Source organism: Lotus japonicus, chromosome 1, assembly GCF_012489685.1.
Source record: "Lotus japonicus ecotype B-129 chromosome 1, LjGifu_v1.2".
NCBI classification, from domain to species: domain Eukaryota; kingdom Viridiplantae; phylum Streptophyta; class Magnoliopsida; order Fabales; family Fabaceae; genus Lotus; species Lotus japonicus.
The window spans coordinates 108034971-108061714 of NC_080041.1; the positions used below are offsets into that span (position 1 = coordinate 108034971).

Here is a 26744-nt window from a genome sequence, read left to right on the forward strand (position 1 = left end):
TTTCCACATGGCTTTTATAATTTTTTTAAACACCATTTAATATTTTTATTTTATTTTCCAACTCATTTCCTAAAAAATAAAACCTAAATCTAATTACCCTTCAATTCACCCAAATTATAGAAAACCTACAACCCAGTTCCAACCTCTTCCTGGTTCAACCCTTCCATTCCCCTCTCCAGAACCTTCATTGCTTCGCTCCTCAACCTGTCGCCGCTCTCCCTCACCCACCGGAGCTCCTCGTCTACGGCGTCGATGCCGGCGAGGTCGTGCTCGTCGAAGAGGCTCAGGATCATGGAGTGGAACTGCGCGGCCTTGGCGAGGTCGAGCTTATCCGGATCGACGGCTGCCATGAGGTCTCGGAGCTTCTTGCAGAGGCGAGGGCGTGGAAGGAGTGCTGGAGAAGCTCGGTGGTTCCGTGGAGGTTGGAGAGGTGGGAGGTTTTGGTAGCGATTGAGCGGTGAGGTTAGGAGAGTTCAGATCGGAGGCGGCGTTGGGAGGATTGGAGGGAGGAGAGGAGGGTGGAGAGGGCGTGGTCGGCGTGAGGAGAGATGGGAGAGGAGGTTGTCGTGGCGGGAGAGCAACTCGGAGCGGAGCTGGATCTCGAGGAGGTGGATCGCGTTGTGGAGCTTCTCAGTGGTGGAATCTGGTTTGTGATTTTGTACTGCTTGCCAGCACACAAAAGAGGGGTTGAATCTGGTTTGTGATTTTTTAATGAGCTAGAAGTTTTGTGATTTGGTTCACATATCATGTTTATGATTTAAAACATAAATGTTCATTTTGATGGGTTGTCCAGCTTGAAGATTGTGGCTTCTTGACATTCAGAGCTTTTATGTGAAGAAACCTTGATTTGAAATCAGTATTTGACTCTTTGGTGGTTTGGGGCTGAAGATGAAGACGATGAGTGATGTTGAATTTGTGGTTGTTTTTGGGTGATGTTGAATTTGTGGTTGTTTCTGGGTTTGAGGATGAAGATGAAGATGGTGGTTGATGTTAGATTTGTTGTTGATTCTGAGGATTTTTTTTTCTTCTGAATTTGTTGTTGTTGATTCCATGGAGATTGAGGGAGATAAGATTAAAGATATAATTAGGATAAAAGTTAAATAAATTGGAATTTTTTAATTTTTAATTTTTCTCTTTAAATAAATGAGATGAGTTGGAATTATTTTTTTTTTTAATTAAAAAAAATTATAAAAGCCACGTGTAAATTATGACTAGGACAAAATTGAGGTCTGGCACACTTTGGCCTTAATTGAATTAAAAAAAATTTCTTAGGGACCCAATTTGATGCGAAAATTTTTCAGGCCCTGAAACTGATTCCCTTTACAATTCTAGGGGCCTTCTGATGTATTAAGCCTTAATAATATTTATTTTCACTCAATTTAGATTTAAAATTTAATACTAAATCAATACTTCAACTTAAAAATAATTTAATTAAAATTAATACGAATTTAATTTAAATTTAATTTTACTTAATATTTGACCCTGAGGTTGGTTTTGATGGTAGAACGATTGTGGAAACATTTGATACGAAGGATTTTGAACATTACCACCGATGTGAGGAGGTTGGTTTTGAGGGTGACACATCTGCGGATGTTGGCTTTGTGGTTGATACATTTGCGGATGTGGGTTTTGTTGTTGGAACATCGGCATAGGTTGGCTTTGCGGGTGAATCATCTGCGAATGTTGGTTTTGTTGTTGGAACACCATCATAGGTTGGCTTTGCGGGTGAATCATCTGCGGAGGTTGGTTTTGTGCCGGAAACATAGGCGAAGGTTGCAAACCTTCACTTGTAGGAGGTGTTTCATTGTCGAGCAGTGGATAGTATTGCTCATAAGGATTAGACATTTTGAGAAATTTGAGAATTTTTGGACAAGAGAGAAATTGTGGGAGTAAATGTTGGTGTTTCAAATGGTCTACTGCACTATATATAAGGTAAAGAAGCTGAGAATTGAAAAAACGGTCGGTAAAGAAGCTGAGAATTGAAAAATCGGTCAGAAAACCGGTCAAACCGCTCAATTTAAAAAAATTCAAAAAAAAAAGCCCAAACGGGCAGAAAACCGGCTCCAGCCGGTGGGATGACCGGCTCAGCCGGTCACCCACTATATAATCTATTTTTCCTCACTCACTCTCCATTCTAACCCTAGCCGCTCCTCTCTTCTTCCTCTCTTCTCTCACGCAGCTTCTTCTTCCTCTCTTCTCTCACGCAGCTTCTTCTTCAACCTCTCTCACTCACCTTCCTCTTTTCCCCTTCCTTTTTCCCCCTTCCTCTTTCCCTGACCTGCAGCGTCTCCTTTTCCCCTTCCTCTCACCCTAAACCCTGCAGATCCTTCCTCTCTGCCTCACTTCTCCTTTTCTCCTTCCTCTCGACGCCTCCTCTTCTCCTCCCTCTCTCCCTCACTTCTTCTCCCTCGATCTCTCTGGTCCACTCCTCCAAAGCCCCAACCGATCACCAAACATCAACCGCCGCCACTAAACAACCACATGCAGTCACCATCGGCCACCAAACAACCACCACCGCCACCATACAGCCTCAATCCGACCCCCACAACCCCTGTTTGCAAGCTTCAAAGCCTTGAAGCTTGCAAAAATCCTTCCTTTTCACACATGCAAGGGCCATTACTCAGATCAGAGCTTCCAGAACTCACCAGAGAAGATTTTTTTTTTAGGGTTTGTAAATATCAATTTATGTGTTTTAAGTTTCAATTTCTTCCTGTAAAGTTTCAATTCATTCAATAAAATTGCAATTTTCGTCCTCTGATTATGTCTCTGTTTAATTTACATTGTTCAATTTCATCCTTTCTGTTATGTTTGCCTCTGAAATCTGTTGGGGAAGTGAGAGAAAATAATAATTTTTAATGCTAAGAAACCAAAAAGCATAGTTGCTTGCAGAAGCAACCATGCACTGTAGCTAAGAAACTGAACCTGCCAACTGAGCAAGCTCCAATGCTGAAAAAAATAAGAAACCGTATCTTAGCAACTCCAGCTGGGTTAAGAAACCAGCGTTGGAGTTGCTCTTAGGTTCTTCAACAAAACTCCATTTTACCTTTGTACAACATGCACAGACTTTTATTCTTGTGGGTACGAAGATTTATGTTTACTTCTTATCTTAAAGTGCATGCGACTCGTTTCCACTGATAAAATAAATAACCATGAACATTTTTACTTTGCAGTGACATTAATAAACACATAAACTCGGGATATCCATTGAGAGGTGTAAGGGTGTTTTATATCTGTCACTTTGCTTTTACTATCTTCACTTGTTAGTAAAACATTGCAACACACTAGAACAAGAACCAAGATAATGTGTTTTTAAGAAATTTGGCAACAAAGCAATTATTCATTTATGAGATCTTATACATACATTTGCATATGCAAATCTTAAACTCAAACCAAAAATGCCAAAAAGTACAAATGCCTTTTTGTATGAAGATTTCAAACTTAGTAGCCTGCAGGCCTGTGAGCAATGAAGCTGATGCACTGCACTTGGCGAACGTTGTCGAATCCGATGATGCGAACGAAAGCATTGGGGTATGCCTTCACAGCCTCATCAAGCTCCTTCAACACCTGAGCAGCATCACTGCAGCCAAACATGGGCAGCTTCCACATGGTCCAGTACCGGCCGTCATAGTATCCAGGTGACTTGTGGTTCTCACGGTAAACAAAGCCTTTCTGCACACACAAAATGCAGCAAACAAATCATCAACCATCAAAACTCAAAACTTTCTAGCGTCTTCGGATTGGCGGCAGCACACAATTCAAAGTACAATAACTCCTAAAGCTGCACTTTGTAGCTTTTGCCCATAAGTGCTTATAGGGTTTCTCACCGCAGAACCAAACAAGGGTTGGAAGTAAATTTACCTCCAACTCGATTTCCAAGTAAGAAATCAACCATCGAACTTCAAAATTATATGTATATGTTTGAATTGGTGGTGGCACACATTTCAAATCACGATACTTTTAGCCTATTTGATTTTGCGGTGAGAATTCTCATAATCAATTGTAGAGAGAAGCTACAAATTGTAGCTTCTGAACTTATCGTGCTTTGAATTGTGTGACACCACCAATCAAAATCTGCTATTTGTAGCTTCTCGAAGAAGTGATTATAGGATTTATAAGCGCTAATAATTGAAAACTAGAAAGTAAAGAAAAGGTTGGAAGTAAGTTGACCTCTGTCTCAAATTCCAAGCAAGGAACCCAACCCTTCCTAAGAAGGTATTCTACTTCCTTTAAGAGTTGCTCTGTGGTGAGTGGTGGAAGGTATGAAAGAGTCTCGAACTTCTTCTTGCCAATAGGAGGCCACACCTAGTAGCATGCATAAGATTGAGTTAAGTGGTTAACAAATTTGTTGCCAATGACTTTAATCTCATTTGGTACAGGTTTGGAAACTCTTCCACAATTGATTTTGAAGTCAGAATCAATTATGGATAAAAGCTTATGTGAGTAGCTTCTGTGTCATAATTGATTAGAAGGAAATAGTAGAAGCTGATTCAAACATGCTTATTATGGGGCAAAAATATGTAGCATTATGCATTGTAATAAATTTGAGGCATCTTATTCTTACCTGCATGCATTGTACTCTTCCACCGTTGCTTGCAATGGAGGTAATGTCATTGTTGGCCTTTCTAACTGGGAAGCCAGCCATGGACTTGAGGCCGGTGAATGGAGCCACCATGCTGGCCTGTGCCGGAGAGGCACCTTTAATGGTGGTGGCGGCGGCTGAGGAGGTGATCATAGAGGAAGCCATTTCTTTCTCCTTTTTTTAGTTCTCTAGTCAGAAATACTTGCAAGGCTTCTACTCAAACAGGGTATATATTGCCAAAATGATAAACATTGTAGAATATGAACCAAAGAAATCATATCATGATAAGAGCTTCACGCCGCAGCTAGTTTAGTCCACAAAATTATATCCAAGTTGTAATAACCCTCGATCCTCCAAGAACAACGTTTTAGAATTTTCTTCTCCGAAAAATTTGCATGGGGAAAACTCCAAAGGATATGTTAATGGACTCCAATTTTAAAATTTGAAACAGAAAGTAGAGAAATTAGTCTTGCGTTTGAGCCAGAGATAAGTTATACCATATCATTTTGACCTTTTATATTCATACATAGACCTTAGAAATATGTGACATTCACTTTTTTTGAAATGACTATTTTATTTTCACATTTCTCCTCAATTTTTTCTTAATTAGATTTCCATTTTCATAAGTATTAGTCAATTAGCCATATGAACCTCTTATCTGTTTTTTTATCTCACTGCAGTCTTTTCCACAAATGTTGCTATCAAAAGGGACCAGTATTTAATGCAATCGTGATTCACAAAACCCACAACCTCTTAATGATTAATTAGGGATGGCAATACGGGCTGGCCCGCCCCGCCCCGCCTGTAGCCCGCCACAAACGGGTCGGGTTGGGTTGGCCCGCCCAAAAAAGTGGGCTCTAAATCGTAGCCCACCCCGCTAAAAGGCGGGCTAGCGGGCCAGCCCATGGGCCACAATGGATGGAAATAAAAATTATATATTTTTGATAAAATTTTTGAAATGATTGTAGTATTATGTTTTTTCTAAAAATAGGAGGCATGACCAATTTCAACATTGTTACATTTGTGTTAACACAAAATTTTCATGAGTCTTCTTTTACAATTACGTAAATGCACACATAAAAATGTAACAAAGAATGCAAAATTGCAAGTAAATGAATAATAAAAATCAACATATATGATTTTACAAGCCAATTGTTATTTATTGAGTATTATATATTTGAAAGTTTTCTTACTGTATGCAATTTTGGGTATTTTTTCAATTTTTTTGAAATTCAGTCTTAGAAAACTGATTCTGATAAAAGGATGAATGGTGTAAATAATAAAAATAAGAGCACGTATAACTTGATCGTAAGCACATGTACAAGCATTTAGTTGTTGATTGATTCTGCTCTTATTATATAAGAATCTATTTTACTTGATAAAAAAAATTTGGAGTTGTTCCAATGTTTATTGGTCTAAAAAAAAAGGGTTGTGTGTGCATATATGAGAGGCATAAAAAAATAGTGGCTTTTTTGTGCTAAGGAGTGTAGCTATTTTTTGTCCCAGCAAAACAAAAAATTAGTAGCTCAAACCCCCCCCAAAAGCAAAAAAATAAAAAAAATAAATGGAACCCGCGGGCCAGCCCGCCCCAAAAAGGTGGCGGGGCGGGCTGGCCCAACGGGCTGAGCCCATATTGCCATCCCTATGATTAATGGACTTGAGATTACTCCCTCCGTTCCAGAAAGTAAGGGTGCACATGGGCCGGGTCAATCCATTGAAACCATCCAACCGAATTCGATCCAATGATAAATATGCGGGTTGGATTGGGCAAACGGGTTAATCAAATGAATTTTATTACGATCTAATCGTCTTTGGATCGGATATCGAATACCATAATAATTCATCCAACCCAATCCGAAATCCAATCATATGATAATAATATATTATTTAATATATATTCTTAATAATTTTAACTTTAACCTAACATACTAGTAGGGTATGTAATTTATAGAGACTCTGAGTCCTTCTACTAGAGTAATTTTTAGGAGACTTGGAGACTAATTTGTTTGTAATTACTTCATATTTAAAGACTTGAAGTACTTGTTTAGTTATGTGTTGTTGTATAGATGCGTGTAGACCGTAGTTATGAACTTATGATGTAATTGCATGTTAGAGACTTGGACTACTTGTTTTTTTTTTAATATTTTTCAATATTCCGGATTTATTTTTATTTTAATATTGCGATCTAATCAATCCATCCAAACCAACCCGAAGATTGTCGAATTGGGTTGGTTCGGATTCGTAGGTGAAAATGCATGAAATCCAACCCAACCCAACCCAAACAGTTTTGATCGGTTCAAATCCTGATTAGCCTGAAAATCCATCCAAACCCAACCCATGTGCAGCCCTACCAGAAAGTTTGTAGTTTTGGGCATGATTTTAATATCCCAAATAGTTTGTTGTTTTAGGATGTCAATGCATTTTTCCCCATTTTTTTCCACTTATACCCTCATTTAATACATTTTCTCTCACTTATCACCTTTAATATTAACCAACCACAACTCTTCTCTATTAATTACATTCTTCTATATCTAAGTATAATTTAATAGTTGCACATCATACTAGTAAAATTAACCAACCACAACTCTTCTCTTTGTGCCACAACCTTAAACTACAAACTTTATGGAACAAAGGGAGTAATAATTATCAACCGATGATCAGATTCTTACAAAGATTGAGTTTTGATGGATAAAGAAAATATGTTTTATTTTTAAAAAAGATAGCTACTCTCTCCGTTTCAATATAAGTGGCCAGAAATAAAAGAAACCTGCACATTAATAAATACAATTATTATTGTTAACTTTTAAAAATAAATTATTTGTTTTCCTTTAAGATAAATTGCACCCGCAGGAATCGATCACTGGATCTCCCCCATCTCCTACCACTTGATCTATCTTATGGAGACAAATATTTTTACTCTAAGTGATCACTTATATTGAAACAAAAAGAGTATTTAATTGTATTTGGATCTATGTTGAATTTGGTTTAAAACTACTACAATTATGATTTGTAAATTGTAAGTAGCATAAAGGAAAGTGAAGAAATGCCTCCAACAAAAGGCTTTACTGGACTTTAGCTTTGCTAATAAATCTATCAAATGTATAGCAAATTTGTCAGAGCATCATCATCCATACATCAAGAGACTCGCTAATTTGAATTGTATAATTACAATTCTCCATAATGACACATCATTTACATTATTTTAAACAATTCTACTAACTTTTTACTTCAACTCAATAATTTTAAAATATTTCTCAAATGTACCTCACAATCTACCTCGTTTTATATATTATTAATTATCTTTATTTAATCATTTCATTCATCACATAAAACAAAATGGTGCTTGTTGCGGTACCTTGAGCCAGATCAAGACGTGGTACCTAAAATGTCATAAACCAATAGAAAATATACAATTTAAACTTAGAGGAAGAGGATAAAGGAGGATTTTGAGGTTTAATATGGGCGGAGAATGAAGGAAGAAGATCTATGTTGCACGGATACGGGTACGGTACCGGTACCGTGTACGGGTACGTGTACGGGGTATGCCAGTTATTATATATATATATATATTTAAATAAAAAATATATATATAAAAAATAGAAATAAAATGTTTTCTACACAATATTATTAATTAAAAATAAAATACTCGTATTTCTTGGCCAATACTCATATCAAAGTCCAACATGATGGGAAGAAGAAGAACGTGAGCGACCCTCTCTCTTCATCTTCATAGCAGCTGTATGTTAAAAAGAGTGAAAGGTAAATTAGGTTTTGGTCTTTTAAATAAATTGAGAATAATTTTTAAAATTAAATAAAAAACTACAAAACGACATAGTTTAGAACATTTTTCATTTTAAAAAAAAAAACTTATCCGACGTGCCCACGGTGTACCAAAAACGTACCCAGCTTTTTTTGTTTGGCGATGCATTTGGGTACGTACCCACGGCGTACCCACTGCGTACCCATACCCGGTATCGGTACTCTACCAATTTTGGCGTACCCGTCCAACATAGAAGAAGATCCTCAAATGAAAGAAATTTTTATGACCTTTCAGAATTGCAAGTTGAACTAAAAACTCTAATTTTCAAGTTGTGCATTTCATAACATAAACAAATTTAAGAACTATATGTTATTAATTCATTTAAGTGGATCATTGAACTTTTTAAAATTGCAATAATATATTATTTCGCCTTTTTCCAACAAAATTGTAACTTAAAATATTATATGGGGTACCACACAAAAAAAAATCCGGGTACCACAGAATTCACCAAACAAAACAAACAAAAGGTAAATTGGGTCTCACAATAGCAACGCTTTGGGAGTTACTGCGTTAAACAACTCTTCCTATGACTTGACAACTCTAGGTAGGTGAGTTGCTAACATAGTTGCATGTCAAAGAAGAACCCAAAAAAATCTCCCGTTGTTGATCCTCTCAAGCAAATGCAAAAGTGCAAAAGTTGTAAAGATTATTTGTTAAAAAACCAACACATGGCTCAGTTGGTTAACACACACTACTTCTTCTTCGAAGGTTGTTCGTTCATTTCTCACTACTGGTGTGAGGGTTGTGTAGGTGAGCGATCTATAAACAACTTTGTAAAAAACCTATGATTCCGAAGACATACCCTAGTCCATGATAGTGACAAAAAATAAACACGCTTAAACTTTCATTCAGCAATAAAAGAAAGAAAGAAAAAAAAAACAGAAGCTCTGCAAATATATTTGTTACCAAGGTAGCATGACTTTCTATTTGGTATATGAAAGTTAAGTAGCTTCATGGCCAAAAGATACAGTTGAAGTCTCATGATGTTGGTTTAAAAGCTTATCAAGGGGTCAAAATGAATAATTATATCTTCACACCTCATTTTGAGGTGTGGAAAGGTGGAGGAAGAGAAAAATAGGAAGAAAAGAGAGAGAAAGTAAAGATGTGATATGTGATTTGATTGATAGAAAAATGAGAAATATATAGTAATGAATGTGGAAAAAAAGTGGAGAAGTGTGTATATATGATAACTCGGTATAAAGTTATAACTACTAGATACTAGCTAGCGACCAACACTTCAAAAGACTGATAGGAAACTGTGTGAACTTAATATATCCTTATTTATAAGCATTTTGCTCCATTTTGTGTGTGCAGAAAGGCTAAAAATATACAAAATATTAAAGGGAGGTATTTGGCTGTTATATTTATCTGTCACTTTACCACAATATCATACCATAAGTTCATTTCTTTGTAAAACATTCCATAAATTTCAATCCACTGGAAGGACAACCACAGATAATGAGTTATTAAGAAATTTGGGAACAAAGCAATTATTCATTCAAGTGCTCTTATCCATTCATTTGCCTATGCAAATTTGCAAATGTGAAACTCAAACAAAAAATGCCAAAATATAGGATGGCATTTCTCTTGTAAAAAGAAAAAGAAAAAACTGAACACATGGGAAGAAGGGGGAGGCTACAAATGCCTTTTTGTATGTAGATTTCAAACTTAGTAGCCTGCTGGTCTGTGTGCAATGAAACTGATGCACTGCACTTGGCGAACATTGTCGAATCCAATGATGCGCACAAAAGCGTTGGGGTATGCCTTCACAGCCTCATCAAGTTCCTTCAACACCTGGGTAGCATCACTGCACCCAAACATGGGGAGCTTCCACATGGTCCAGTAGCGTCCGTCATAGTATCCAGGTGACTTGTGGTTCTCACGGTAGACAAAGCCTTTCTGCACACACAAAATGCAGCAAACAGTTCATCAACCATCAAAACTCAAAATTATTGATAACTCCAGAAGCTGCACTTTGTAGCTTCTGTCCAGAAGAGATTATGAGACTTCTCACCACAGAACCAAACAACTGAAACAAGGGCTGGAGGTAAATTTACCTCCAACTCGAATTCCAAGCAAGAAATCAACCATCAAACTTCAAAATTATATGCATATGTTTGAATTGGTGGTGACACACATTTCAAATCACCATACTTTTAGCTTGTTCGATTATGCAGTGAGAAGTCTCATAGTCAATTGCAGAGAGAAGCTACAAAGTGTTGCTTCTGAACTTGAGCTTTGAATTGTGTGACACCACCAATCCAAATCTACTATTTGTAGCTTCTCCGGGGAAGTGATTATAGGACTTCCTACCACATAACTATAAGCCTAATAATGAAACACTAGAAAGTAAAGAACCAAAGGGTTGGAAGTAAATTGACCTCTGTCTCGAATTCCAAGCAAGGAACCCAACCCTTCCTAAGAAGGTATTCTACTTCCTTTAAGAGTTGCTCTGTGGTGAGTGGTGGAAGGTATGAAAGAGTCTCGAACTTCTTCTTGCCAACAGGAGGCCACACCTAGTAGCATGCATAAGATTGAGTAAATTGGTTAACAAATTTGTCGTCAAGGACTTTAATACTATCATTTAGTACATGTTTCAAATCTCTTCCGCAATTATGGGAAGAAACTTACGTGAGTGTCTTCTTTGTCAGAATTGGTTAGAATGGAATAGCTAGAAGCTGTGGTACAAAAATTTGTAGCATTGTAATCATTTTGAGGCATCTTACCTGCATGCATTGTACTCTTCCACCGTTGTTTGCAATGGAGGTAATGTCATTGTTTGTCTTTCTAACTGGGAAGCCAGCCATGGACTTGAGGCCAGTGAATGGAGCCACCATGCTGGCCTGTGCCGGAGAGGCACCTTTAATGGTGGTGGCGGCAGCTGAGGAGGTGATCATAGAGGAAGCCATTTTTTCTCCTTTTTCAGTTCTCTAGTCAGAAATACTTGCAAAGCTTCTACTCAAACAGGGTATATATATTGCCGAAATGATAAACATTGTAGAATATGAACCAAAGAAATCATATCATGATAAGAGCTTGACGCCACAGCCAGTGTAGTCCACAAAATTATATCTGGGTTGTAATAATCCTCCCCCAAGAACAACTTTTTAGAATTTTCTTCAGGGAAAAACTCAAAAGGATATGTTAATGGACCCGAATTTTAAAATTTGAAACAGAAACTTGAGAAATTAGCCTTGGGTTTGAGTCAGGGAAAAGTTATACTCCCTCCGTTCCTTATTATAAGGCCATTTTTTAGAGTTTTTTTTGTTCCTAAATATAAGTCAATTTCAAATATTTAGGTAGCATTGATTAGTTTTTTCCAAACTTACCCTTACATTTAAAACTTAATATTTCAGTTTTTCATATTTTAGTCTATTTCCAATGCCACTATCATTCACTAACCTTAACTCTACAAATTCAAGTTTTTCATCTATTGGATTACTTAGTGGACTACAAGAGTATTAATTAAATGCATTATATGGAGTACAATTCTAGAGATAGTGGGATATTAATTTGGACTGAGAATTAGTAATTGAAGTGTTTATAAGTAAGAATAATTTAGTAAAGTTAATTAAAAAGTCTTACAAATTTATTGCACTTAACTAACTTTAACCACTTTTCTTAATCCTAGATATTTAGGTAAAATAGACTTATAATAAGGAACGGAGGGAGTACCATATAACATATTTTAACCTTTTATGTTTGAAACATTGCGTGTCAAGCTGAGAGTCCTATTTCAGCTAACGTGGCCACAAGATTCAATAGCATCTCTATTGGCTTAAAGGTTTTGCAACCAAGCAAGTACCACGATGGCGGCTAAGATGACTTAGTTGTGGAACATTCTGTCCTGACGTAGATCGAGCGGATTTTTCCGACTTATTAAGTACATTGCAAGGTTACTCAAAGGTAATCATCATCCTGGAAGACTTTCCTTGAGGCTTCCTAAAGACTTCAAGTCACAAATACGTTGGTTACCGAGCCTAGAAGTACAAGTTTAGTTGTTTCGCTAAGCATTATTCATTATGAAAACTTTGAGTTCTTAGACTATGAAATTCTTTTTTTTTTTTTTGCTCTTTCACTAACTTGAGCGACAGAGTGCCTTCTGCAAGTACACCCCCGCCGTGTCAATGCTCTACCATGCTAGAGAAGCCTTCTCAGATCGCGCACCACCACCGAAGACAAAGTAGAACCACCAATCTCAATTCATGAATAATAGATATGAAATTGAAACTTAGGCGATTAGGGAATGTAATATTGTAGACAAAGGCGTAAAGAATTAAAAGTTGACACACTTTTTTACTGATGAAACACTTCATCCCTAACAAAGAGAGTTTTTTCATTCAATCTAGTCAAATTACTGACAACCTTGACCCTCAGTAATTTACCGATGAAAAAGTCGTTGGTACATTTCCGACGATCTTAGTCGTCGTAGACATACTAACATAAGTGGTCGTCAGTAACTTCCACTACAAGAATATGATTGTATTGCTCTTGTTAGAGTTTGATTAATCTAAATTTATAAGTTTCGTTTAGCTTGACTAATACTCTAATCTTATTACTTTTTGAAACAAAAGAAAGATACACAATACTTTTTCTTGCAATGACTATTTTTTATTTGGTGAATTTTGTGGTACCCAAAAATTATTTTGGGTATGATACCCGCATTAAGTGATTTAGTAGATTATTGTCATGTGAAATAGGATTTTAACCGTCAAGGTTTATTGATGATAGAGATGACGACATCTGGAGATCGTGACCGTGAATGATTGTACTCAGCACCTTTGTTTTGAACAGATTTTTGGCGATACAGGGGAGAAGAAGGGTTGTGAACTGTCTAGAGGATTACTTTGCAAATAATGATAAGAATATTAACATTTAAAATTTAGAGCATATTTTTTTTATTAGTACACATCATTTAGAGTATGTGTGATTCAATTAGAACATGTCTCTTATTGATACACATCATTTTAGGTACCATACCTTGATCTAGATTAAGGTATGATAGCAAGCCCTTTAAGTCCATACCTTTTTATTTTCTCATTTCTTCCCCAATTTTTCGTAATTAGATTTCCATTTTCTGAAGTATTTAGTCAAGTAGCAACATGAACCTCTTATCTGTTTCTTTATCTCCCTGCGGTCTTTTCCACAAATGTTGCTATCTAAAGGGAACAGTATTTAATGCAACCTTAAAGGCTAAGTTGAGCTGTTATTTATCATGATTCACAAATCCCACAACCGCTACTGATTAACCAATTAGCAATTCATCACAAAATTGACTATTTTGGAGGAAATAACATTTCTCTATCACAAAAATGACCTCAGACTAATTATGAGCCAATGATCCGATTCTAACAAAGATTAGGGTTTTGATGGTTCAAAAAAATGTTGCATATTTTTTATACAAAAACTTAAGGCAGGGGATGTTGACTCAGTTCAAGATTGAGAAAGTTGTTGGGCACGATACGCATATAGAGAAGACTTACATTTAACTCAAGGGGATGAAGGAAGGCTCGAACTTGCACCATACCAAATATGTGTCCCTGTTTTGCTCCACTCGACCAACCCCTTGCGTTTGAATTTGTTTTATTTTGATAGTAAGAGAGCTTGATAAAATCCAATTAATTATATTGGCTTTATGTTGAATTTGGATTCGTTTAACCTTCAGAAGTAGAATGTAAGTAGCAGAAAGGAGAGTGAAGAAATGCCTCCAATAAAAACCTATACTGGTCTGTAGCATGTGTTTTGTTATCTTTGCATCTGTGCTAATAAGTCAATCAAAGGTATAGCAAATTGGTCAGGTAAATATAGAGTGCAAAAGTTGTAAAAGTTATTTGTAACAGAAGCTCGGCAAACATATTTGTTACCAAGGATACCATGATTTTCTATTTGGTATTTGAAAGTTTCGTAGCTTCATGGCCAACAGAAGTACAGACTGTACAGTTCAAGTATACTTCATGTTGGGTTAAAACTTAAAAGCCTTTTGAACTTCAACGGACAGATAAGAAGCTATTTGAACTTACATGTCCTTATTTGTAAGCATTTTGCTCCATTGTGTTGGACTTACAACTTCCTTACATTCTTAAACAAAATACCATTTTGTATTTGAAGTGGGCATGGAGATAAACACTTCAAAGATTCATGGTAACATAAACGGACTTTCATTCCTATCCTAAGAAGAGTTCCGTTTACATTTTATCTTAAAGTGAAATATCCATTTTCACTAATACAAACGGATAACCAAATACATCATAGCTCGTTTATGCATTGGTCATAGACATTCTGACTCTGCAATGACATTATTAGTATACACAACAATTCAGAACATCGATTTATACATTTTTTTAAAGGGAGGTGTGAGGCTGTTCCTTTCTGTCACTTTACCTTAATATCATACATAAGGACAACCATTTAGTTCATTTATTTATAAAACATTGCATAAATTTCAAACTAGAAGGACAACCACAGATAATGGGTTCTTGAGAAATTTGGGAACAATGAAATTGCTCAGTCAAGAGCTCTTATCCATTCATTTGCATATGCAAATTGAAACTCAAATAAAAAATGCCAAAATATAGGATGGCATTTCTCTTGAAAAAAGAAAAAGAAAAAACTGAACACATGGGAAGAAGGGGAGGCTACAAATGCCTTTTTGTATGTAGATTTCAAACTTAGTAGCCTGCTGGTCTGTGTGCAATGAAACTGATGCACTGCACTTGGCGAACATTGTCGAATCCAATGATGCGCACAAAAGCGTTGGGGTATGCCTTCACAGCCTCATCAAGTTCCTTCAACACCTGGGTAGCATCACTGCATCCAAACATGGGGAGCTTCCACATGGTCCAGTAGCGTCCGTCATAGTATCCAGGTGACTTGTGGTTCTCACGGTAGACAAAGCCTTTCTGCACACACAAAATGCAGCAACAGATCATCAATCATCAAAGCTAAAAGTTTAATTAACATGTTTGGATCGGTACCGATACACAATTCTAAGCACGGTAACTCGAGAAGCTACACTTTGTGGAGTTTCCTACCGCAAAACCAAACAGGGGTTGGAAGTAAATTCACCTCCAACTCAAATTACAAGTAAGGAGTCAACCATCAAAGCTCAAAATTATATGGATATCACGTTTGAATTGGTGGCGGCACACAGTTCAAAATATGATACTTTTAGCGTGTTTAATTCTGCGGTAAGGAGTCTCATAAGTCATAATCAATTATAGGGAGAAGTTACAAAGTGTAGCTTCTGAACTTATCTTGTTTTGGATTGTGTGCCGCTATCAATCCATACTTGCTACTTATAGCTTCTCGCCTTCTCCTAAAACCATGCTAATAATGAAAACCTACAAAGTAAAGAACAAAAGGGTTGGAAAAGAATTGACCTCTGTCTCAAACTCCAAGCAAGGAACCCACCCCTTCCTGAGAAGGTATTCTACTTCCTTTAAGAGTTGCTCTGTGGTGAGTGGTGGAAGGTATGAAAGAGTCTCGAACTTCTTCTTGCCAATAGGAGGCCACACCTAGTAGTATGCATAAGATCAAGTAAAGGGGTTAACAAGTTTGTACTTATTTTCATTTGCAAATGACTATAATGTCATTTAGTACATGTTTGGTAACTCTTCCACTATTGATTCTGAAGTCAGAATCAATTATGGGAAGAAGCTTATGTAAGTAGCTTCTATGTGTCAGGATTTATTATGAGGAAATAGAAGCTGATCCAAAAATGCTTATTATATTATGGTACAAAAATAGGTAATATGGATTGTGATCATTTTGAAGCCTCTTAAGTCTTACCTGCATGCATTGTACTCTTCCACCGTTGTTTGCAATGGAGGTAATGTCATTGTTGACCTTTCTTACTGGGAAGCCAGCCATGGACTTGAGGCCAGTGAATGGAGCCACCATGTTGGCCTGTGCCGGAGAGGCACTGTTAATGGTGGTGACGGCAGAGGAGGTGATCATAGAGGAAGCCATTTCTTTCTCCTCTCTTAGTTCTCTATTCAGAAATTCTTGCAAAGGTTCTACTCAAACAGGGTATATAAATGGTTTAGTTTTGATAATTTCTGATAAGTGGTCTGAAATTGAGTGGATTTGGCTGCTGCTTAATTTCAACCGTTGGATTGCCAAAATGATAAACATTTCACTATTTCAGCATATGAACCACATGAGTGGTTAACTTCTGAATCTTAGCCTTTACTATCAAGCACCAATAAGCTAGTGCCAAGTGGATGAAGTGCCATAATCTTATCTCCTCCTCAGAAGAGAGTGCTTGTGTGATGGTGGTAAAGTTGGCTTTCTCCTAGCAGTGCCTGCCACTGTATCTTAGCCTAATGGAATTTTGTGACCATGCCTCCTTCAGAATATCTATCAGGTAATGTATGGGGCTATACTATGTCCAAGCATTGGCAAGTTAAACGTTAAAGTTAAAACCAAACGAGCTATATCCAATTTCATTTCAAAACAACATTTAGTGCCTTATAGATTGGAATAATGATTTCCAATGTAAATTCACCCAACGGAATGACTTGTTCGATTGGGCGAACGTGCTTTCACATTTATTCAACACAAAACCAAACAGAGTCGTTAACATTAAGACCCACAATCCTTCATTGATAAAATCAAGCCAGCCATATAATCAAGATCAAACAGATTAACCATAAAACAGCCTTATCTTTAAGTGCATTGCAATGGGATAACAATGCAATGATTAAAATTCAAAAGTCCTGTGTTTTCTAGAAGTCCTGGCACTGATTTTTGTTATTTAATCTGACAAAATTCTAAAAATTTGCAATGGTATTTCACGATGATGAAGTAAAAGTTGCAACAACTCAAGAAGTTTCAGAATATAGAGTAGGCTCATTTGAGTGCTTGATGTAATGTTTTCATTCAGCTTCTTTTCTCCTGAGCTATAGTTCTGCCTGCTAAACTGTAGTGGTGTCTGTTAGAATATAATATAAAACCATTAAAGTGGCCCTTACCCAATAGCTTAAGCTTTTGGGATAAGTGGTTGTTTGACAGTGTCTATTTGTAAGGATATCTCTTTGTTTTTCTTTTCGAAGCAGAAACCAATTTTATTAAGATCAAATCAGAGTTAAGAACAACCCTCTTAAGTATGTGATTAAGAAAGCATTGCATATAGTCCACAAGATTGATATCTGGCACATCCTAAATTGACTAGAGCTTCAACAAAATTATATCCACCCACCTAATATGAACCACCATCTTAAGTTATCTAACCTGTTTAAAGACTTTGCAATATCCATGTGGTATTGCATCCTTATCGCCCAGCTAACACCAAGGGATGAATCACTTTGAATAGAAACAACCCTTAGATTATAATCATGACGTTTTGAATTGCTTAAGCCTCTGCTTCAAATTCCATGTCTATTTCTAAACACACCAGCAATACCAACAGTACCTGGATTATGAATATAGAGGGTCCCCAGAAAAATCATATTCTAATTGAGTACCAGCAACATGATGAACATCCCAGGGCAAATCTCCTTGCACATATAAACACACCTCCAAACCAATAAACAAAGAAGCAACCTGTGACAATAGCAGCGTCTAGTACCCAATATTCTGCTAATGTTAAAATTGGCTGCCACAAACTCACATGCTTACTTAGCTACAGTTCTAATACTTCTTATGAAAAATCTAAGCCAACTTCATCAGAATTCAAACTAGAGAAGGAATTCATGGAGCACAAGCAGCACAAAGTCCCAGCAGCAGTTCCTACTGCCCCACCAGACCTAAATTCCATTTGCAGTCATCCACAGCATATCCACCAACATTGAGTGCTTGATTCAATTGGCACTCCTCATAACATAAAATCCTCCTCTTAGTGACAGGTTCTGTCTTCTTCACACAACCATATGACGAACATAAAAAATCCACAACTTCAGTTAGTCTTCATAGGCTCAGAAGACCGACTGCTCCATTAGGAGCCTCCACCACTGCGAAGCTCAAACTAGCTCCACACCTCCACCACATATGTTCTCGAGAAACTTCTTGTCAGTAGTACTCCACTTTGTCTCCTAATCACGGCCCATTAATCATCACAGAACCGCACTCGATTCTTACATAGTTGAAAGTCCAGTTCCAACACCTCCATTACCTCTCAATCATTTCCATTAAAATGAATTTCTAGAGCCCTTCCGACCTCCTAAATTCCCCGCACACATTCAAAGATTTTTGCCACCACTCCCCAGTTATAGGGAAGGAATGTAGCAATTCATTGAATCTTAATGGTATTCCTATATAAATCATTAGAAGAATTTGAATCATTCATCTGCCCTCAAAATAAACAAAGGTCTAAGGATTCTATATGTATTCAACTCAGCTATCTAACTACTTGGTAAATTAAGAAACATAGGCTTTTTTCCTATCTATATCTAACTACTTGAATCAAATTTCTCAAGGAGCTACTCATATGCAAATTCAATGTAATAACAACTAATTCATTCAAATACACTTGATTAAAGTAGTGGCACCATGATGTTAGCAGCAGCTAATAGGCAATAGCAGAGGGGAAAAACCTAAATTGTCATTCATCATCACCAATTCATGCCTTATGCCCTTAACATTCAGAGAGGAAACACAGTCCTCAACTAAAATTCAACCAACAATTAAGATGCAAAAATAAAAGTAAACTAAAAAAGTGATTAAATTCAGGGTTACAAACAGAGCTTCAAACTCAAATGTTATGCCATGAAATCGCAGCTTTACGTTTGTTCCTATGCGCCCAAACATTGCTATTCCTCTTCCAATTCCGAACCTCCAGCTCCTCCTCCCCTTTCACCCGCGGCGCGAAGAACGCCGGCCTCGCCGCCGCCACAGCGATCCTCGGCAACCCTAACGGCATAGACACCGCTTCAGATTCAGAATTGGGTTTTCTTCCGAAGGTTGATAAGAAAACGTTCCCGGAGGCTGTTCCGACGGGCGGCAGCATCGAATTGAGGGCGAACACGCCGCGGACGCTGGTGTCGGGATCGATCCGGAGGGAAGAGGGTTTGTTAGTGGTGGTTGTAGCGGTGACAGCGGTGGTTGTGGTGGTGGTGTGGCGTTGGGGTGGGTGGATGCCGTTGAGCCAGCGAACGAGGGCGATGTGAGAGGATCGGTTAGGGTCGTACTCGATCCTCTCGACGACGCCGACGGAGGAAGTGGTGTTTCGTTTGAGATCGACGGTTCGTTGCAAGCGCTTGGCTCCGCCGCCTCTGTGGAAGGAAGTTATGCGGCCTTGGGAGTTTCTGCCGGCGGTCTTGGCGGCTCCGAAGGTGAATTGTCGCAGGGCTCTCTTCATTACTGCCATCGCTCGCTCTTCTCTACACTCACTAGGGCTCACTGTTACTTCATTGATTTGAAGGTGAACACAAATTAAAAATTAAGGAATATTAAAAACTAATAATTGAAAATGATAAAAAGTTACTAATTTAACCTTCAAGCATATGTAATTGAAGATTAGGGAGAGTTTGAAAGATCTAAAGCCAACCATGCTTAGCTAAATCATATGTAATTGAATTAGCCTTGCAAAACACCCCAAATAACATGAGTTCCACGAATTTGGTTGACCAGTTGAGCACCAGGATGACAAGCTTTACACTCAATATTTAGAAATCGGATATGACAAGCAGAGTATGACTCAATTATTACTTTCTGAAAAACCCATTAGAGCCTAAAGACTTTGAGAAGGCCACAATAAAAGCTCAAAAATGGTCTTCAAAGCTCCATCAAAATTGACAGCTCTATTAGAATTTAAAAGATATAACTTAATATAAAAACTAGCTCAAGAGTTAAGAATTCTCTAAATACTCATAAACATTTTATTAATTATATGTTTCTAGCAAATATAGAACTTAACAAACTCAAAATTAAGATTCATAATATAAGTCACATGGGCCATCACTTTGGCCAAAATCTAGTTGCATTTTGAGGCCTTGTTGGGTTGCACTTGCACATAATAAAAAATTGTTACAGTATGTTCCTGCAATGCCAAATAGTCTTTGTAGTTTGCAAATTTTGTCAATTACTCTACCTTAACTAAGGAATTAGACGTGTTTTTTTTTGGTCAAAGAGGAATTAGCCGTGTTTATAAGTTAGAAAACAAAATTGATTTGGGCCTTTTATCAAAAAACAATTGATTTGGGCTGGTTAAAGCACATTTTTTGCTAGAATGGGCCATTAGGTTCCCCCGAAAAGTCATTTGAATTGTTTCTCTGAGTGCAATTTTCTCCAAATACCAAATTAACTTTTTTCAATTGGCCCAACCGGCTCTAAAGTCTGCTTGACCCAATCAATTTGATTAGCCCAGAAAGTAATGGACATGTCCATCCAACTCCCAACCACAACAGACCTCAATACTGAACTCCAAGAGCATCTCCAATAGTAGTATCTAGTGTTAAATACGTACTTATATGAGTATATATTCAATTTCAATATGACAAAAATGAGTATGTGAGAATAGATACTCTACACTAGACTTAAAAAGTGAGCTTGTATTTATTACAAGCACTTACAATTAATATATATATATATATATATTCAACGGTAAAGTATTTTAATTTTATGGTATTTTATTTTCTAAAATTCATAATTATTATGAATTCAATTTTTCAATATTTCATTTTTTATCAATTATTTCATTATCTCATTTTATTATTTAAAATTTAAGTTGTAAATATAATTAATTAAAATAGAGATAAATAATAAAATATATAAATGTGATATTGATGGTGTGGTCCACTATAGAAACTTTTAAGAGTTGTTGAGTTGGAGTAAAAGTTAATAAAGTGGTGTAGATGATGTGACATTATGTGAAATTGTAAAAAATAAAGTATAAATATTTTAATGAGTATGATGGATGTAGGTTTTTTAAGTCCCTAACCAACCAAACAATATTTATTTGTTGTTAGTAATGAGTTGACTTGAATCTGCAAAATGATCTATTATCATAATAATAGTTGAAATTAAGAACTAAATATAATCAAATCAAAGTGACTAGATACAAAGAGCGTCAATATATGTTTCCCTATTAAAAAAATGTTGTGTAGTAGTAGTATCTTTTAAATCTTTTTTTAGGATGGAAAATGAACTTCTAGCAAGAAAAGATGCAAAATGACACATTAAATCTTTGATTATTAATGTTTGAGGGGTAAGCAAATAAAATAAATGGAAACAGAAAATTTAAACAATTGACCTATTGTTAACACAACAATTTAATGATTAGGATTATGGATAAATAAAATGATCAGAAGTTGGGACTTGAATAAACTGTTGGTCAGCAAGGGACCCATTGCTGAGTAGATTTATAGTAATAATCCAAACAAAATTTTGGTTAATTAATAAGTGATCATCATAAGTAATCAAAGCTTTTGCCATTATTTGAGGTATTGGATTCAATGAACAAGAACAGAGGTGGGGGCCAGAAAGTTTGTTCAAACCAGAGTCGCCCATAGGACTCAATCTAAACCAGAAACCAGTCATTGGATTTTGAAAACCAGTTTTAATAATCAACTTCACATCAATTACTAGATTAGACTAAAACACAAAAAATATGTGATTGGTTGCTTACTTCGTCTTTTAACTACTAGAAATTCAATATTCATAAGAATGGATTATAGATCCTGGCTAGCAGTTTACGACTTACTTCGAATAAAATTGTTGTGATTTGGAAATTAGTCATTGTCGTCGGTAATGTATAAAAATAGATTAGATTAAATTATAAATAAAAGTTTTATAGAGAAGAGAGGAAGAGAGCTCCCAAAAACCAGGAGCTAAAATTGGAGAGATTCCAAATAAATTGGCAAACGGATTTGCAATATTTTAATTGTTTGTTGCCGCCATTCTGACACCCGAAACCAAATTGCCAATTGCCACGCGCTCTGCACCTTCCCTGCTTGCATCTGCATGAACGGCACATTGCCCATTTCCATCTCTTTTCCTCCACGTGTCCTTTTTCTTCACTTTTCACAACAACAACAAATAAACAAAAGAGCAAAAAAAAACAACAAATAAACAAGTTAGATATTTATCAAAAGAGCAATTTGGTCCAAACTTAAATGAGAAATTTGTAAATATGATTAAATGTTCTTTCGCTTAGGAAGGATTGATTGGTTCAAGTTGTAGATGTTGAATTCCCTTAAATAAAGTTTTGCATAATATTCTTTGGCTTATAATTAATTCTCTCTTAAATAAACCATCTTGGTTCATAAGTCAGTCATGGATGATGAATTTCATAAAAGTGAAATAGAACATGAAATTTGTTTTGATATACTAGTTGCTAAGAATAATATTTCATTGTAGAGAGAGGTGGAAAGAGATACTTTTCTTTGACCATTAAAGACATATGAAGAGAAAAGATGTAAGTGATAAATATATGATGTGATAGGAAAAGAGACATAGACACAAATGAGGTGTAGCAAATATTTTATTGGTGTTAAGCGGTTTATGAATTAGTACTGATAAAATAATCCCCTAAAACTTCATAAATATGACATTAATAACCAATGATAAACCAATAACTATTGAAGAATTATCAAAGCATTATCCATGCTTCCAAATTAAAAATCAATCTAAAATTAGAACACAACAGCAAACAAACACGAGAACCAACCAATCAATAAAAATCAGTGACAAATTAAACCTAATAAAAGAGGGTGTTGCGACAAAACTAGGGAAGGAGGGTGGAAGAGATAGCTAGGGTAGTGAACTAGGAGAAAGGGGGTGAGGTATGGCACCAAGTTGCTTCGCAAGGCCTCGTGGTAAATCCGGGGCGAAGGAAGTAGGGGGTGGTAGAGGGTTCAAAAATACAATGGCAGATAAATCATCAAAGCTTACCGACAGCGAAGCCCATGATAACTCGTGGGCCTAGCTACAAGGTAAGCTGGATCCAATTCACATTAGCGTCGATCCTAACCGATCGACATTAATTTGGTCGTTGAATGTAGTGCTGGTAAGATATCATCGCTAATTGTTGGATAACAAATTAAACACTAAGTTAGTTGATTTTAGTATCTGTCGTGACCGACGCTAAATGGCAATAACCTGACGGTACATTAAACTATACATTAATTTCTTGCACATTTCATCGATTTACCCAATGCTAAAGAGCGAGATATAATGTTGACATTATGGTGAAATATATTTTTAACCCTATAACGATCCTCGATCTCTCGTAGTTGATGAATCATTCAATCTCAAATTTGCCATAATTAATGAATTATATGACACCAAAATCTTATTTAGTATGTGATAAATTAAATATGCACTATATTTTTAGAGGAGAACTCCATTTACTCAAGGAGTAAGTCTTTAAAGCTACTCCAAATCCTAACCGTTAATTCTATTAACAATTAAGGGCTAAGATTAATCCTTACAATGTATCACCTAACCTTCCCATGATTCTTCTTCCTCCTTCTTTGCAAGTCAATTTTGAAAATGTAAAACACGAAATAAGCTCGATGAGCAAACTGAAGTTCTGGAAAAAATTGAAACTATATAATCGTCAGTAAATTAAGGAAATAGTCAAAAATTGTTGGCCACCACCTTAATCTGTAGTTGCACTGTTACTAACCACACTTCAATTTTATTACAAAGACCCACCCAATGCATTGGAATTTTTCTGCACCATAACTTTATCATTTCTAAAGTTTAACTTCAATTGTATTGGACCACAATTAAAAAGTGTCTCTGTGTTCAAGTTCCTTTACGTGAAGCCTTTTGTATTTTATACTCCATGATTAGTGGCTCATGGCGAATGGTCTCGTAGCGGCACACGGTTCTGGCAAGAAGAGTGGTTATTTGCTGGATTTCGCTGTTGATTTTGAGATCAATGATATGGTGAGGATTCAAATGGAAACTGTGTTTGCTAGATTGGGTGAGGGGTGAACGACTGATGGTGGAAAATTAGGAACTGGTGAGGCGGGTAGGGATTAGAGCGTTGCCTTCAAAAGATGTTGAGAAGGTCACTTGATACATTGTAAGGATTAGTCTTAGCCTTTAATTGTTAATAGAATAAACGGTTAAGATTTGGAGTATCTTTAAAGACTTACTCTCGGAGTAAATTGAGCTCTCCTCATATTTTTATATTTAAATGAAAATGATAATTGTAAGAAGTTAATGTTGGTAGTTTTGTTAAGATAGATCGATTATGATAATTTAAATATCATCCAAACACTTGGTTAGTTACTATTTAAAGTAAACTAAGTTACATTTGACTTGTACTAACAATCTATGCCCACAAACAAAGTTTCGGACAGGATTGTATCTTTGAGTGCCTAATTTTTTCTACAAAATCAGGAAGAAGTAGCTGTCCCACTTGGCCAACTTAATTTTGACCTGGATTAATTTCTTTGCCTCCACTTTCCACATTCTTATTTTCTTGTCATCCTTATCCTATCTTTTCTTTTAACTCTCTTACACACGTCTGATTCACGATGTTTGATCCTGTTTCCTCTCTCTTTAGAATCTGAGGAACTCTAGAGAAAGTGAATGGAGATAGTTGTTCTTTTGTCTCTCTCTGAAAAGTATGTATACGTACCTTAATTAATTACTTCTAGAGAGAAAAGAAGAACAAGGGAGATGAAGGAATGAAAATACAGAAGGAAGGAAAAGGGAGAATGAATAGTTGTGTATCAATTTTTTAAAAAACCAATATTTAATTAATTACATTACATTTTTTACTAATTATCTTGGAAAATATGTTTTTAACCCTTGTAAAGGATCTGGTGTCCCAAAAACTAGGAGGTGCATGCATATACGAATATAAATGATGTATGGTGACATGTTGGCGTGGAGGTTGATCACACTAGCGTGGCAGAAAGTCAGTGCCACGAGCCTTTTACTTTCCCTTCTTTCCTTTGGATTCTTTCTGCAATCTGCATGTACAGCTAGCCAGTCTCATGCACCTTCTGCTATCTGCTGCGCCTTCCCAACAACCCTCACTCTCATCTTTTAATTTCCTTCTTTTTCTGTATTTTGCAATAATGTACATTCACCCAAAAGATCTAAAACTAGTGCTTATCAATTTTGATATATTCACATTTCAGTTTTTTTATGTACATATAATTGTTATTCCATTTTATTTTGCTTTACTTGTCTATTTTTATCTTATTATTTATCATATATATTACTTATTTTTCTCTCTTTTATTCCTATATTTCTTTATAGGTGTAAGGTGAAAGGAAATCATAGACGTGATCGAAGATAATATTTTTCAATGCTTATGCATGTTACTTATCATCTTCAACAGCCAACCAACTACATATATGAGTTATCTCAATCTTTATCTTGATAACTTAGCTTGGAACAATAATTCAATAGATAAAAAAAATTCTCCTTCTACAATTTCATTCTAGAGTATTGGTAATTAATATTTACACTTTATATTGATTTTTAATTTGTGTAACATATAAACAAATACCAACTTTTTTTTTTGAAATTAATACCAACTTAATTCTTATGTGTTTTATATTTAATATTTTCTGTCAATAAGATTTACATATAATAATAAGAATAAAAATATCATTAAAAGACTAAAGATATGTTATATTGTTATAATAGTTTTATTGAAACCGCTGGGTGATCGAGTTAACCACCACCATGATGTGGATGTTCCTGCCTCGAACAGAACTGCATCCGAAAAATGATACATATTTACACCAAAAAATAGTTTTATTGGAATTATAGCAGAGAGTTTGAAAAAGAATTCTAAATGTAGACAAAGTATTCTGCTGAATTATAAATGAGTTTAATTTCCATTCCATGGAATTTCATATGACAACCTGAATTTTACAAGTTGCTAGATAGGTTTAATTTTATTATTCTTAAGTTGATTATTTATCTATATTTTTAGTTGTAGATGATAATTTTTATTTTTGCATGCCTTAGAGACTGAAGATGCCCTTAATTAAAAATATACAACAATTGTGTTTTTTCAGTCTACTTAACACTATTGAACTTCTTTAAAAGAGTATAGTAATATATTTACACCTAATTTGTCTTTTTCTTTTATTTTCACCATTTTTTTTTATGTTTCTCTTCTTTTTATGTTATATTACACATTATATCCGGCCCTCACTTTTTATTCTTATTTTTCATTAATTATCACTTATGAGTAAAGGTACGTGTAATAAGTATCAAATGATATTTAATTAAAAATTATCTTAGAACACGACAAAAAACGCCAATAGATTGGGAAATTCTAATAAGTGCTTGGTAGAATCAATGCCCAATACTTAATTCTTTTATTAGCTACTAAAACAAATGCAAGTTGAACATGTTCATGTGTGTCCTATAGGATTAAACAAATGTTAGTTTCTATAATTAATTACTTGTATAAAAACATATAGTCGG

The 26744-nt window shown here is 35.9% G+C and overlaps 4 protein-coding genes across 6 annotated transcripts; all 4 read right to left on the reverse strand.

The window, feature by feature from the left end:
* Positions 1 to 3289: 3289 nt before the first annotated feature.
* LOC130728982 (ribulose bisphosphate carboxylase small subunit, chloroplastic 3-like) lies at positions 3290 to 4830 on the reverse strand. The gene is made up of 3 exons (XM_057580573.1): positions 4562 to 4830; positions 4168 to 4302; positions 3290 to 3669 (listed from the first exon to the last, which is right to left on the reverse strand). The coding sequence occupies exons 1-3, from the start codon at positions 4742 to 4744 to the stop codon at positions 3439 to 3441; spliced, it is 549 nt and encodes a 182-aa protein (XP_057436556.1). The 5' UTR covers positions 4745 to 4830; the 3' UTR covers positions 3290 to 3438.
* Positions 4831 to 9889: 5059 nt separating this feature from the next.
* LOC130728985 (ribulose bisphosphate carboxylase small subunit, chloroplastic 3-like) lies at positions 9890 to 11351 on the reverse strand. Its single transcript, XM_057580576.1, has 3 exons — positions 11126 to 11351; positions 10781 to 10915; positions 9890 to 10298 (listed from the first exon to the last, which is right to left on the reverse strand). Exons 1-3 carry the CDS (start codon positions 11306 to 11308, stop codon positions 10068 to 10070), a joined length of 549 nt encoding a protein of 182 aa, XP_057436559.1. The 5' UTR covers positions 11309 to 11351; the 3' UTR covers positions 9890 to 10067.
* A 3538-nt stretch (positions 11352 to 14889) lies between these two features.
* On the reverse strand, positions 14890 to 16421 carry LOC130728987 (ribulose bisphosphate carboxylase small subunit, chloroplastic 3-like). Its single transcript, XM_057580581.1, has 3 exons — positions 16188 to 16421; positions 15779 to 15913; positions 14890 to 15298 (listed from the first exon to the last, which is right to left on the reverse strand). Exons 1-3 carry the CDS (start codon positions 16365 to 16367, stop codon positions 15068 to 15070), a joined length of 546 nt encoding a protein of 181 aa, XP_057436564.1. The 5' UTR covers positions 16368 to 16421; the 3' UTR covers positions 14890 to 15067.
* A 2498-nt stretch (positions 16422 to 18919) lies between these two features.
* Positions 18920 to 19979, reverse strand: LOC130728986 (60S ribosomal protein L2, mitochondrial). Of its 3 annotated transcripts, none has more exons than XM_057580578.1 (2): positions 19831 to 19979; positions 18920 to 19742 (listed from the first exon to the last, which is right to left on the reverse strand). In XM_057580578.1, the coding sequence occupies exons 1-2, from the start codon at positions 19838 to 19840 to the stop codon at positions 19090 to 19092; spliced, it is 663 nt and encodes a 220-aa protein (XP_057436561.1). In that variant the 5' UTR covers positions 19841 to 19979; the 3' UTR covers positions 18920 to 19089. The 3 variants fall into 3 exon arrangements, with proteins under 3 accessions (XP_057436561.1, XP_057436560.1, XP_057436563.1); XM_057580577.1 differs by having other exon boundaries at positions 19885 to 19957; XM_057580580.1 differs by having other exon boundaries at positions 18920 to 19736; positions 19831 to 19855.
* Positions 19980 to 26744: the final 6765 nt, after the last annotated feature.

What these genes read in the sequence shown, in the direction of transcription:
- LOC130728987 (XM_057580581.1), bottom strand. Translation starts at nt 16,367, where the DNA reads ATGGCTTCCTCTATGATCACCTCCTCTGCCGTCACCACCATTAACAGT. An exon ending in GAAGAGTACAATGCATGCAG is followed by an intron (nt 15,914 to 16,187) that starts GTAAGACTTAAG and finishes GCATACTACTAG; the next exon opens with GTGTGGCCTCCTATTGGCAA. An exon ending in GCTTGGAGTTTGAGACAGAG is followed by an intron (nt 15,299 to 15,778) that starts GTCAATTCTTTT and finishes TTGTGTGTGCAG; the next exon opens with AAAGGCTTTGTCTACCGTGA.
- LOC130728986 (XM_057580577.1), bottom strand. Translation starts at nt 19,942, where the DNA reads ATGTTATTTGGGGTGTTTTGCAAGGCTAATTCAATTACATATGATTTA. An exon ending in ATATGATTTAGCTAAGCATG is followed by an intron (nt 19,743 to 19,884) that starts GTTGGCTTTAGA and finishes AAATCAATGAAG; the next exon opens with TAACAGTGAGCCCTAGTGAG.
- LOC130728982 (XM_057580573.1), bottom strand. Translation starts at nt 4,744, where the DNA reads ATGGCTTCCTCTATGATCACCTCCTCAGCCGCCGCCACCACCATTAAA. An exon ending in GAAGAGTACAATGCATGCAG is followed by an intron (nt 4,303 to 4,561) that starts GTAAGAATAAGA and finishes GCATGCTACTAG; the next exon opens with GTGTGGCCTCCTATTGGCAA. An exon ending in GCTTGGAATTTGAGACAGAG is followed by an intron (nt 3,670 to 4,167) that starts GTCAACTTACTT and finishes TTGTGTGTGCAG; the next exon opens with AAAGGCTTTGTTTACCGTGA.
- LOC130728985 (XM_057580576.1), bottom strand. Translation starts at nt 11,308, where the DNA reads ATGGCTTCCTCTATGATCACCTCCTCAGCTGCCGCCACCACCATTAAA. An exon ending in GAAGAGTACAATGCATGCAG is followed by an intron (nt 10,916 to 11,125) that starts GTAAGATGCCTC and finishes GCATGCTACTAG; the next exon opens with GTGTGGCCTCCTGTTGGCAA. An exon ending in GCTTGGAATTCGAGACAGAG is followed by an intron (nt 10,299 to 10,780) that starts GTCAATTTACTT and finishes TTGTGTGTGCAG; the next exon opens with AAAGGCTTTGTCTACCGTGA.